General features: G+C 41.4%; 1 protein-coding gene across 4 annotated transcripts in view; it reads left to right on the forward strand.

The window, feature by feature from the left end:
- Positions 1 to 14,036, forward strand: part of SCAPER (S-phase cyclin A associated protein in the ER) — a 357,916-nt gene that overhangs the window by 242,705 nt on the left and 101,175 nt on the right. For all 4 annotated transcript variants that reach the window (XM_075069526.1, XM_075069525.1, XM_075069528.1 and 1 more), the window contains one exon: positions 2,074 to 2,189. In XM_075069526.1, coding sequence (XP_074925627.1) covers positions 2,074 to 2,189 — 116 coding nt within the window. The remainder of the gene's footprint in view (positions 1 to 2,073; positions 2,190 to 14,036) is intronic.

Below are 14,036 nucleotides of genomic sequence, written 5' to 3' on the forward strand. Positions count from 1 at the left end.
TACGTACATGTTGATTATTTTGTTAATGAGGTTTCTTGGTAATGATAGTCACTACGCTGAGTATACACTTTTAATCACAATAGAAAGTGATAGCTTAGAAATGCTTTTAACCTTCATATAGTACGCAGTCCTCCTCACATTAAAATCACTGGGAAAATTCCCATTTACCTCAGTGGTCCAGGATCAGACCTTTCTGGAGGATGTGACTAATGGTATATCTTCACTGTAGAGTTAAATCGAATTATCTACTCTCCAGTTGCTTTTCTAGAGGTAGTCTGGCTCAGGTTAGAGTGGCTACACTGCAAAATAATACTCAAGCTGCAGTGTCCACACTGGTTCTGCACTTGCTTATTTGCTGCACTCAGACTTCTGGTAGCATTTCCTTTGGTTCTTTGTGCTGCAATAAGCTGAGCTGCTCTATAAATTCTTTCCCATTGTGGGAAATTGTGGAAAACTTTGTTAGTCCTTTCTAAGCACATGGAAATAATTGTGGGAAGGCATTGGAGGACTAATGGCACTTGAGTGGAGCTAGCTTGTGTCCACACTACAGAATGGTTTAGTTAGCAACTGACAAATTGTGCTAATTTGAGCTTTAGCCTCTACCTGATAGACCAGCCATTTCCAATTAAAAACACCACCTTACTTGAGTTAAGGGGTTTTTTGTGTGGATGGGACTCAAGCTAAGCTTCATCACTCAAGTTAAAGCTGAAGTGAAGACCCTAAGAGTTAACTGGACTAAAACTAACCGACTGAAATTTTGGAGTCACATAAACATTAAACCTATAGAAATTGCTAGTTGGTTATCTAACAACTTGTGTAAACTGGCACACGCAAACAGCTTCATGTCATTTCACACCAGTTGCAGCCTTTGAAGATAAGTCTCTTTTGTTGTTGTTTACAAATCCCATCTAATACACATTAGTCAAACAAAATTGCTTTTTTATGATCTCTTCAAAATCTAGCTCCCAACATGATGTGAAATGGAGCTAGTAGATCGATGGGAAGATTTTTTCTGAAACCTTGGGAAAGCCATTTAAATAGGTTACAGCTTTACCTTTGTGTGAATGTTTGAGAGAGCTAAGCTTGCTGGGGAGAAAATTATGTGCTCTTAAAACTTGTCTTGTACTGTGGTGTTTACATATGACTTCTAATATTGATAAGAAAAAATGTGGGCTATGAAATCCTATTAAATTATTTGTTATTACCATAGTTCATAGGGGGCTGTTCTGACATGCAGCACCCACAGAGTGCTAAGTATTTTACAGACAAATCATATATGAATATGATCCCTACCTCAAAGTTCTTACAGTCTAATTGTAGGCATGACACAAGTGAAATCAACAAACAACTGGAGAAGGAGGGAGGAAATTGGAAAAAGAGAGGTTGAGGATTACAATAATAAGGTCCCACAGTTGTTAGATTTGTTGTGTGTGGTGTTGGTGTTGGTTCTGTACCAATAAAATTAATTGAAGTTTTGCTATTGACTTCCAGGGGTCCAGGATCAGATAGATAGTTGATGCACATGAAGTTTGGGTAATTCTATTTATGCTTACAGAAATTAATCCCCAAAAGGGGGAAGAAATCAGAAATGTTATAAAATACATACTTGTCCCTCGTTGTTAGAATGTGTCCTACAAAATTGCACCTCAGCTATCAGCTAAATGAGGCTCATGTTAAAATAATCTTCATTATGGGCTTGATCTTGCTTCCACCAAAGTCAATTAGAGCTTCAGTGGGAATAAGATTGAGCCCTAAACCAATATCTGTTTAAAAAAATCAAAATAATATTAGTGTTATAATGAAGTTACAGCGTATATAATATCATCTGGAAAAACAACATTCAAGTAACATTAACGCCTGCATATTCAAACGGATATTCCACTCTGTGCTTCTGTAGTGAAAGAATCAATGCTCTAATTAAAAAGGTGAACAATCTGATTAAACTGTATTAAGATTTTACTAAGTGTACATCAAGGCACTTACACACCAGACACGTCTTTTAAATACTAAATTTATTTTTAAATTTCAGTAAATATTCCATATAATTATTATTCTCTATTTATGTTTATCCAGAATGCAGCAGATCAGATAGCATTCCGGGTTGCAGGAGGACTCACAGCCCTTGAACACATTCTTCAAGTAGTGATTTCTTCCACGAATCTGACTGCAGTTTTACGGATTCCTCCCAAGTATGTATGGTGCTACAGTTGCCATTTTGAATCATTACTAGATTGTGCCATCACTGATGGGGGATATTTCTTTTCCACTAACCCCATTTGACTTTATTATTTATCTAACTGCTTGCTGCTCCTTCCTTGTAGTGTAGATGTTAAAAACCAAGGGCCATAATCTACCCTGCCATTTAAGTTCCAGATGGAAGACAGTATTTGGCCCCAAAACTCTAGGACCAGTTTAAAGTCTGTAAGTGTTTCACTGTTTCTGTTTCTTTGAGAGATGATCTCCCTGCCTATCCAGAATGAGGAATGCAGCAGAGACCTATCTCTCTGTAGAGAGGAGACCCACTTTTTTAAAAAGTTAGACTATCAAGGTCCCTGTTTTATTTTGGGTTTTTTTAAGTGCTTTTATGTGTTGTGATCCTAATTTGATCCAAAGTGAAACAGTTGTTCCTAGATATCACTTTAGATTCTTCCTGTGCCGCTGACACATTGGGCAGTCCAGTTCCTCCACTGCTTCCAGTCACTTGCTGGTTGTGGTGCTTCTTCCCAGGTGATGCCAGCATATATATCTTCTGTCACTGTCAGGTGCCCAGTTCAGTGCTTGCTAAACATGTCTCCCATCTTCCATATGGTGTACATGTCCCAATGACCTGAGCTTTCTTTTTTTGACAATATTTTCTAACATTCCCTGCTCTTTGATCTTCCTGAGTCTCGCATTTGTTATTTTGTCTTTCCATGAAATGTGTAATATCTTCCTCAGCCATCTGTGATGGGCAGACTTCAACTTCTTTTTATTAGCCACTGTCATCAGCCAAGTCTCTGCTCAGTATAATAGCATGTTCAGTATAATCACATGGTATAATCTGACCTTTAATTTGGTATGGAGACCTCTGTCTCACCAGATGTTCATCCTTCCAAAAGTGTTGTTTGCTTTTCCTGATCTCATTTGAATATCTTTATTGCAGCTACTTTCAGATGTCATTACACTCCCCAGATAGCCAAACTCTTCTACCTGTTCAATTTCTTTTCCATCTATCTAGACTTTTTGTGTCTATTGTTCAGTTTCCTACCTTCATAATCTTGTTTTCTCTGCATTTACTTTCAATCCAATTTTTGCTGCTTTCTGTTCTATCTCTGATATAAGGGTAGTCATTTCACTACACGTCATACTTAGTAAAGCAATATCATTGGCAAACTAAAGATCATGTAACTTATCAGTAGTAACACATTTTACATCATTCATGATAACTTTTGTTGCCTGCTTCATCACCCAGTCTATTGCTAATGCAAAGAGGATTAGTGATAGCACACACTCTTGTCTAATTCCAGTCACAATATCAAGCCACACATCTAGGTCTGTGTCTGATCTTACTAAGTGTATACTTCCATTGTACAAACTCCTTCAAATGTTGAGTAGCTTGAGTGGTATCCCATAGCTTCTAGCAATATTCAGCATTTCTCTGGACACTATCAAGCACTTTCTTAAAGTCAATAAAGTTGATTAAGATGGGTTTTTTCCCCAAGTGGTAGGTTTTTTTGGTGATTTGTCAGAGAATGAAATCTGTTCACACAATGATCTGTCTGGCGGGATCCCAGTCTGTTCGTCTCGTAATATTCCATTCACTGCTTTCTTCATTACGTGCAACATAACGATAGCCAATATGTTGCCCAGAATTAATAGCAATATAATACATTTCCTGTTTGTGCACTGGGTGAGGTCACTCTTTTCTGGAAATACGGTGATGATACTATCTTTCCAGTCTTATGGCACTTGTTCTTTCACCTATATTTCATCACAGAATTTTGTTAGCTGCTGGGTCAGAATTTTGCCTCTTGCCTTTAGTACCTCTGGTTGAATTCTGTCAACCCCAGGAGTTTAGCGGTGTTTGTTGTCTTTGATCCTCCTAGATATTGCTGTCTAAAATTGCTACTGGAAATATGTCTAAGTTCGCTTGTAGTGCAGGAATGCCTCATTATAGTGCACGAGAAATAAAAGGCTGAAGGTTAAGTATCAGGACCCCTAAAGGTGGCCAGGTGTTAGAAATGGGCTGCAAAAATGGTAACTTAGAAGAAATTCATTAATAGCATGATCTCTTTCTTTAGCTAATCTTTTAACTGTAATTTATATCCACTTTAAGGCCCTCTTACACTGCCAGAGGAGAGTAAAGAGGCTTTGATGTGATGAGAATTGGGCCCACGGTCTTCTCTCGTGAACTGTTTTCATTGTGAGTTTGGAAAACACCAGCAATGTTTCATGTACTACCAAACAGCAATGCTTCATAGATTTCCTGTGGAGTTTGAGAAATAATTGTCTCTGTTGTAAAGTGTGATGAGGCAGAGCTGCATCTCAAGAAAAAGAGCACTCAGAGGTAAAATGCCTCTTGGAATTCCCTGCTTGCTCTGGAAGGAAGGGAGAAAAAATTTGCTGAACTCCTTTTGTGTCATGTAGCATCTGGCCTGCTCCACTGGTCAGCACGTAGGGATGATTCCTTTTCCAGGGAATTGTTCCTAGGGCAAGTAACTTGGTAGAAGTCTTTGCACTCCCTCAAGCACAGGAGCTGTGATTGTAGGTGACTCATATATGTGCAAAGGTGAGAGTCCTGTCTCCTTTCTCACACTGCGTGGCCACAGTTTAGCCCTAACTGTTTAGAATGGCATTTTTTTCTTTTTTTAAAAAAGTCTCATTTTGGCAAGGTTTTGTTGAGGGAGTTTGAGAAAATTGTGTTTATATTATTGAGAAAATTTTGTTTAAAGTTTGCTAGACAGTATGAAAATGTATTAGTTTTGAAAGGAATCTGCTGTGCTGATAAATGAAAACCAACTTCAGCTGCAATGTTCATATAACTGAAAAAAAATCTTAGAAGATATAATCAAAACTTTTTTTTCTCTCTTACGTATTAACGACCCCCCCCTGTGTCTGGTTCCAGTGATTCCTTACTTTCATAAACTTACTATTGTTAAAGTACTTTTTGCTTAAAATGTAATACTTTATATTAACACATAAGCTTTTAACTATCTCTGAACTGTGTTCCCAAGTCAAATATCTACTGAAAATAGAGATAAAGGTTAATCTTTCTATCTGTTTTATATATCTAACAGATTCACAGAGAGATATCTGTAACAATAATTTTGCTCCAGTACTCAGAGTGATTTGTTTCAAATTTATTATAAATTTCAGTCTCTAGTAAGCATACACAGATATAAAACGTAACTTTTTTTTTCAGAACTAAAAGAAAACAAATGGAACTCTTAAAAACACATGCAGCTCTTCAGAAATTAATATACGGCTCCTTGCATAGACACCAACGCCAGGGCTGGAGCTACAGGCGCCAACTTTCCAATGTGCTGGGGGGTGGCACGGTGCTCTCTGCTCAATCCCTGGCTCTGCCACAGGCCCCACTCCACCCCTTCCTGCTGCCTCCTCTGAGCCTGCCACACCCTCACTCCTCTCCCTCCCTCCCAGAGCCTCCTGCGTGCCACAAAACAGCTGATCAGGAGGTGCAGGGAGGGAGGGGGAGGCGCTGATCCGTGGGGCTGCCAGTGGGTGGGAGGCGCTGGGAGCTGGGTGGGGGAGCTGACAGGGGCTGCTGACGTATTACCGTGGCTCTTTGGCAATGTACATTGGTAAATTCTGGCTCCTTCTCAGGCTCAGGTTGGCCACCCCTGCACATCATTGAAATGAACAATGTCTAACTATCTGACGGCAGGGTGTGATGTAACTTAGTTTGAAGAAAATAAAGTAATAGCAACCTTCTCTAGGTGAAAAGAATGTGTTAATACACTAAATCTAGGAGTCTCTTGAGAATATCACTAATAATGCTGTCAGAAAGTTTTGAGGAAATGATGGACATTTTTAAACAGACTCTTCTCCATTGGAAGGAATCAGTAGATCTCTTTCTCATCCAGGTACAAATAAGTATTGCTGTATTATTCTCAGCAAAATCACAGAAGAATCTCTTAAGGTTGTTTTTTCCATCTATATACAAGATGGCAAGACTTTGAGTCAGTATTTTAAATCATTCTGCCCTTCTAAATATTGGCTTCAGCCTTCACTAGTGCATAAATATATTTAGGAATGATGGATGATAGTGAAGTATTATGGGGAATGATGACATAGGATTAAAAGAAATAAAATCAGATATTTAATTTTAATTAGTTTTATTAACACAACATTCCATTTAGTACTTCTTTTAAAAAGGTATCCTACTGGAAGCAGTCGCTTGCAACAATTATTTTATGTGAAAAAATAAGAAAGCTGTGTGCAATTAAGAAGACAGATATTTTACTCCTTATTTTATTCTTTTCTTCCAAATAAGCCATTTTCTTTTTATGTTGCATTCATTGTATGTAGCAGGCCAGTGGTCCCCAACGTGGTGCCCTCCGGGGCATTTGTGTGCGCCCGCCTAGTGCCCAGCAGGGGAGAGAAGCCGTAGCCCTGCGCCTGCCAGGGACAGAGAACTCAGGCTGCGGGCGCAGTGTTCTCTGTTCCCGGCAGGTGCGGGGCCTGCCTAGTGCCCCACAGGGGAGAGAAGCTGTGTCCCCGTGTCTGCCAGGGACAGAGAGCTCCGGGGCTGCAGGCTGAGGGTGCCGGTGTTCTCGGTCCCCGGCAGGTGCGGGACCCACCTAGTGCCCCGCAGGGGAGAGAATCCAGGCTCCCGCGCATGCTAGGGACAGAGTACTCCAGGGTTGCAGGCGCCAGTGTTCCCTGTCCTCATGGCTTCTTTCTGGCTTCTCTCTGGATTCTAATGTTGTCTAATATTAAATATGTTGTCTATGTTGTCTAATATTAAATATGTTTTTTGTATTATTTAATGTACAAATACAAAATAAGCCTTGAAAAATTGTTGGCACCTGCCACACTCTTCTGAAAACATGAATGTGCTACTGGTCACAAAAAGGTTGGGGACCACTGTAGTAGGCTATCAATCTGTAGCTTGCAGCTTTTGTAAACTGCCCACTGTTCTCAAAGTCTTCCATGTCTTCACAATAGCTCTAGTCACTGAAACCTCTACTTCCAATTGAGGAGGCATCAGAAATAGCAATGGACCTTTATACTGGAGTATTTAAATAATAAGACAGTTTACACTTGGACAATGTAGTTTTGATTTGGAGGAGTACCAAATTATCTTCAAATGCATAGCTCAGAACTTTCTTGAGTAGAGTTTGGTTAATTAGCATTGCTGTTGCCCAGCCACATGCCGTTAAACATTGTATCAAATTCAAATATTTTTATGTTTATATTTAAAATACTTTTTAACCAGTGAGGCCTGCATGTTGGGAATGCAGTCATGCATTACAGCTGGAAAATATTGTCTCAAAAGTAGTTTAAAATTCTTTCACTTTATGAATAGCCTTCTGTTGGCAAAAAAATTGCAGCACATGGAGAAAAATCATAGTTTAGTAACTTCTTATTATGCAAGAAATAATAAATAAATAAGGCAACTCCCATCGTTTCATGTACCGTGTATTTATACCTATCTACTGTATTTTCCACTCCATGCATCTGATGAAGTGAGTTTTAGCCCACGAAAGCTTATGCCCAAATAAATTTGTTAGTCTCTCAGGTGTCACAAGTACTCCTCGTTATTTTTACTATGATATAGTTCATTCTTTTGAAGATGTGAAGTATCTTTGATTTGTATTTGATTTATTAGCAGTACAAATCATGATTCTTTGAAAGGTATTTGAAAATGCTGAGCACTGTCTAGTAAGTTTCAGTCATTACTTAGAATAGGATATATGTTTTCAGATTGCTTCCTAGACCTTTTGTGTATCAATCTGTGATTATGAGTCACTAAAACATGAGTCACTAAAACATTCTGAAAAGTTGATAAAGCAATTTTGCATTTGTAAGGAACTTACAAACAAACTGTCAGTCATTTTGACATTTTTTGTGTTCATGGAAATTGAAAGAAATGGTAACATTCCAAAACGATGCACAAGTTTGTTTGTTTGTTTTCCAAACAGCAGCACCGGAGTGCTCCAGGATGTATAAAGTACAACCAGTACATTTTTAAAAAAAAAATCACTCCAAAACAGAGAAATTCTAAATTTAATGCTAACATTCCTTCCAACAAATACAGTGTGAGTGGAGCTTTTTGCTGGGATTTTGTGTTGTATTTCTCTGAGGCATTGATTCACAGTTCCATTTACAGATTTGTCATAAGTGTTCAGTTCTACATAGACTAATTTCAGTTAAAATTTACATAATAGTTTCAAGTATGCTATTCTGAGATTAATTTTAATAGGAAAGGTCCTATTAAAATCCAGTAGAATTGGATGGAATGCAATACGTGTTCGTAGTCTATTATTATTAAGATCATCTACTGTACTGCATATGATGATAAACTGCTTTTGAAGTTAAATATCTCAGTCAGTTCAACATACCAAGAGGGTCTGGCCAATACGCATCACAAACAATATACCAGGTGAACTTACTCCACGAAATAGGTTACTTGCTCTCTACAACATCAGCATTTCAGGTGCAAATATCGTCCTGGGTTTTTAGTTGAAAAGTTTTTGGATTAATCGAAAACTTTCAGAAATTCTGTTGGTTGATTGCATTGTAAATGAAGAAAATGGTGAACTAATGACATAAATTTTACATATTACAAATTACATAAGTGAGGCTGAGAACTTGTCTGGCCAAGTTTCAGCCTAATGCAAATAAAAATGGCAGATTTATAAACCCTTCCAAAATGAGGTTAGAATGGAAACACAAACAGAGCTATAATGTCAAACTTCAGCTATTTTTCTAGCTCTGTTAAAAGATCTGTGAGAGATAACTACCTTTAAAATAATGAAGCTAACATTAGACCTTAAAGTATGTCTGTTTATTATAGTATATAAAATAAACACGTATTGGCACCATTTCATATTTGGCCATGATTTCATTCACGTGGTGTATCTATTCCAAATCAGCTGTCACCAAGATCAGAATCAATATAGTTCACTAGGTAGATCAGGAAATCCCAGTTTGGAGCTTTTATGTTGTAGAGTTTATGATTAAATGTGTGTGTGGATATAGGTATTCATGAAATTATAGTATTTTTATTAATGGAAAGGGTTGCAATTTTTTTTCTGATTGTCTAAACAATAAGTGATCCATAAACAGTAAGAATATGTGAATGCATTTAAAAGGGATTATGCTAAAATGTGACCATTTTATGAGACTACAGAAAAATTGAAAGACGTGTCATTGAAAACATATGTTAAACTGCTCCTGAGTACAAATAGTAAGTTCAAAATAGTGGGGCAAAAACTGTATGTAGGCATCATGGTGGCTCTCTACGCAAGAGTGAATTTCACCTTTGGAAACTGTGGACGCAGAGATACAGCTTCCTAAGCATTCATTTAACTGGGCATCTGAAAAATAGCAGTGCTCTGAAGGTTAAGATGTAAAATTTAGTATAACTTTTATTGCCATAAGGGCAGCAATATTTCTACCAGATTTTGCCCTTTTTCACAAGTCTGGCTCTCACTTTGCTCATGAGGCTGTAAGAGGAATTTTCAGATTTGCAATTCAGAAACACATAGTATTCAGCTAAAATCTGTCATCCTTTCTTGAGCTTGATTTAAGTGTTTTTCTTAATACTCGTCTATAGCAACACTGGATATGGTTTAATCAGGCCACAAGTGTATTATTAGGTGTCTTGGACTACCCAACAGATAAAAGTGTAAAGTTCAGGTAACTCCACGATCATTTCAACATCTACCTGGGGGCTTCCACCAATCTCCCCTTCTTTCCGTCCTGGTCCCCCAGCAACTCATTTCTGGGACCTTACCACCCACCCCCCTCAAACAAGGGTTAAGATGGGCTATAAGAAAGGGGGGGTGGCTCCCTGCTATACCAGTCATAGGAGCCCTGAAACACTCTCCGCTCCCCGTTTCACTCTTTAAAACAGAAATTTCTTTTTTAAGTCTTTAACAAGCCATTTATCTGCTCCCGGCAAACCTGCTGTGGGGATGGCAAAAAAAGCCCCACACCAATGGGCCAATCTGGTGGTGAGGGAACAGGGGCTTCTCCCACTGGGCTTGCCCCTCTAGCAATTCCCCAGCCCTTCCAGTCTCTGGGGATGAGTCAGCATCACAGTGCTTACCCAGTCCCCCTTTACAGCAGATTCCGTGTCTCTGGCTACGTCTACACTACAGGATAATTCCAAATTACATTAAACCAGTTTTATAAAACAGATATTATAAATTCGATTTCACGCGGCCACACTAGGCACAGTAATTCGGTGTGCTGTGCGTCCAGTGGTCTGAGCTAGCGTCGATTTCTGGAGCGTTGCAATGTGGTAGCTATTCCATAGCTATCCCATAGTTCCCGGCAGTCCTCTCCTGCCCCTTGGAATTCTCGGGTTGAATCATTGTCGCGGGTGGTTCTGGGTAATGTCATCAGTCATTCCTCCCTCCGGAAAACAACAGCAGACAATCCTTTCGCGCCTTTGCCCTGGATTGCCTTGGCAGACGCCAATAGCACGGCAACCAGGGAGCCCGTTCAGCTTTTTTATTTACAGTCACATATGTTGTACTGGATGCCGCGGCCAGCAGAGGCGATACTCCAGCGCTACACAGCAGCATTCATTTGCTTTTGCATGATAGCAGAGATGATTACCAGTCGTTCTGTACCGTCTACTGCTGGAGTAAACTGGCAATGAGATGACGTTATCGCTCCCCCTTTGTACTGTCTACTGCTATCATGAGTGCCCCGGCTGAGATCAGCCGGGGGCGCAAAAGCAAAACTGGGAATAGCTCCCCGAGTCAATCCCTCCTTTATGGTTCTAAAATAGAGTCAGTCCTGCCTAGAATATGGGGCAAGTGTACTATAGGACACTGATCAAGAGAGCACAGCTGCTCCGTGTCAGTATGCATAGGGGGTGCCCCTGCAACAACCCCACTCGTTGCTTCCCTCCTCCCCCAACCTTCCTGGGCAGACCGGTGGCGAGTGTCCTGCCATTTGTGTCATGAAGTAATAAAGAATGCAGGAGTTTTTTTAGTGACATAAAATGAGGGGAGAGCAGCCTCCCGGTGCTATGATAGTCCAGGCAGGACATTAACGGTGTGTGAGGGAGAAGAGCCCAGCAATCCCACTGCTATGATAGTCCAGGCAGTACGAATCTTTTCTCTTACACATGAAAGGGAGGGGGCTGATTGAAGCTCAGCCCCCAGTTGTTTATGATGAAGACGGTTACCAGCCGTTCTGTAACATCTACTCGGAAGTGACCAGGAATCATTCCTGTCTGTTTTTAGCCAGGTGCCCCCCCGGGCTGGCCTCATCTCAGGCCAACATGTTAGACATTGAACAATTATTAAGCATTGGCGCTCGGATTCATAAGGACCGTTACCAGTCTCACTGCACCGTCTGCCACCGGAGAGGGGAGAGGAGCGAATACTGCGCTTCACTGCTGCAGCATGAGCGCTACCAGCAGCATTCAGTAGACATAGGGTGGCAATTGAAAGAAGTCAAGAAATTATTTCTTTCCCTTTTCTTTCACATAGGTGGGGGGGGAGAGTAAACTGAGAGGACTTATCCCTGAACCACGCCGGACAAATGGTCTTGAACCTACAGGCACTGGAGCTCTAGCACAAGAATGCAAATAGTTTTCGGAGAATGCTGTGGACTGTGGGATAGCTGGTCCTCAGTACCCCCCCTCCATTAGCTCCATTTGAGTCTCTCTGGCTTGCCGTTACGCTTGTCACGCAGTACTGTGTAGCCTGGAGATTTTTCAAACGCTTTGGCATTTCGTCTTCTGTAACGGAGCTCTGATAGAACAGATTTGCTCCCCCATACAGCAAATCAGATCCAGTATCTCCTGTACGGTCCATGCTGGAGCTCTTTTGGATTTGGGACTGCATCGCACCCGTGCTGATCAGAGTCTTTGCTGGGCAAACAGGAAATATAATTCAAAAGTTCGTGGGGCTTTTCCTGTTTACCTGCCACTGCGTCCGAGTTCAGATTCTGTCCAGCAAGCGTCAGTGGGCACTGTGGATACCTCCCGGAGGCCATAATGTCGATTTCCGTCCACACTAACAGATGTCCGAAGTAATACTATCGATTTTAGCGTTACTCCTCGCTCGTTTTGTAGAATACGAAATCGATTTAAAGAGCACCGCCTTTAAATCGATTTAACAGCGTAGTGGACCAGGCCTCTCTCTCTCAGGCCAGGTCTACACTGCGACTTTAAATCGGTTTAATGGGCGATATATATCCGATTTAACGCTGTAGCCGTTCACATGACGTCGTCATTAATATCGATTTTACCGCCTCCTTAAATCGATTCGACTCCTCCCAAACGAGAGGAGTAGCGCTAAAATCGATATGTAGAGAACTCGGATTTAGGGTTCGTGTGGACGGAATCGACGTTATTGCCTCTCGGGCGGCGATCCCAGATGCTGCATGACGCTCTGGACAGCAATCTGAACTTCGATTGCACGTGCAGCGGTTTAAACAGGGAAGAAGCCCGCGAACTTTTTAATTGCAGTTTCCTGCTTGCCCAGCGTGGAGCTCTCTGACAGCAAACGGCTGCGATGCAGGTCTGAAAATCCAAAAAGAGCTTCAAGCATGGACCGACGGAGATACTGAGGTCTGATGCTGTTATGGGGAGACAAATCGTGTGTATCCAGCTCGTTACAGAACACGAAACGCCAAAGCGTTTGAATAAAACTGGCAGATACACAGCGCTGCGTCGACAGGCGTAACGGGAAGGCCAGAGACTCAATGGACGTCAATGAAGGGAGTGTGAGGGGGTCTGAAGGACTCCAGCTATCCCACGTCCACAAGCAGTCTTTGAAAATTATTTGCATTATTGGCAGAGCTCACTGTCTGTAGGGATCAAAACACAGTGTTCTGGGTGGTTCAGGGAACAGCATACAATCCAACTCGAGAATTCTTTTATTTCCCCCCTCCACAACGTGAACAAACAGAGGTAAGAATCATTTCCTGAACATAACGGATTTATGTCACACAAATATGGACTGAATCGTGCTGTAACGGACGCTACAGCACTGAGGAGCCAGTATCCGCTCCTCCTCTCTGGTGGTAGAACAGTCGCTGCAGGACTGCCCACCATCCAGAGAACCGCCTAACGCTTAACATCGGAGGGCAACATTGCTACGCAGCAGTAGATAGGACAAGAACGGCTAATAACATAGCTATCACTGAAACTTGGGCTCAATTTTCAATCACATTTGGGAATTGACTCGCTGGCCTAAATGAGTCCATTCCCTACCTTATGGTATCTAAAAACTAGAGTCCAATTCGCTGGACTGGTCATAGCCCCGGGAGGCTGCCTCCCAAGTGCCTCCCCCCCGACATCATTTCTCTCACTAACAAGTCTCTGTTTCTTATTCTGGTATCCTTAATACTGTCATGACACAAACCGGGGGAGGGAAATGACATCGGTAAACCCCCAGGAAAAAAGGTTATTTGAAGGGGGAGGAGGAAAGCAACGGGTGCGCTGCTTGCAGGGGCCAACCCCGTGATACTGACACGGAGCCACCTGTGTCTCTGATACACTGGATCTCTGTTACACTTGCTATTATTCTAGCGGACAGTGCAACCACTGACCGCTCTGTCCGCAAATCCGAACTCGATGCGTGATTGCCCGGTAAACCAGGGAAATCCCGAGAGCTTTACAGTGACATTTCCCTGCTTTCAGCGTGTCCAGCTCTGATCACCACGGTGGCGATGCAGTTCAAAGCAAAAGTATCTCCTGCATTGAACCTACGGGAGATAGCAGATGTTATCGCTGTATGGTGAGACAAATCTCTTTATCAGAGCTCGTTAAAGAACAGGAAATGCCAAGCCTTTGAAAATAAACTACAGGATACACAGCGGTGCGTGACAACAGTAACGGGGAA

This window comes from Chelonoidis abingdonii, chromosome 9 (assembly GCF_003597395.2).
Source record: "Chelonoidis abingdonii isolate Lonesome George chromosome 9, CheloAbing_2.0, whole genome shotgun sequence".
Taxonomy (NCBI): domain Eukaryota; kingdom Metazoa; phylum Chordata; order Testudines; family Testudinidae; genus Chelonoidis; species Chelonoidis abingdonii.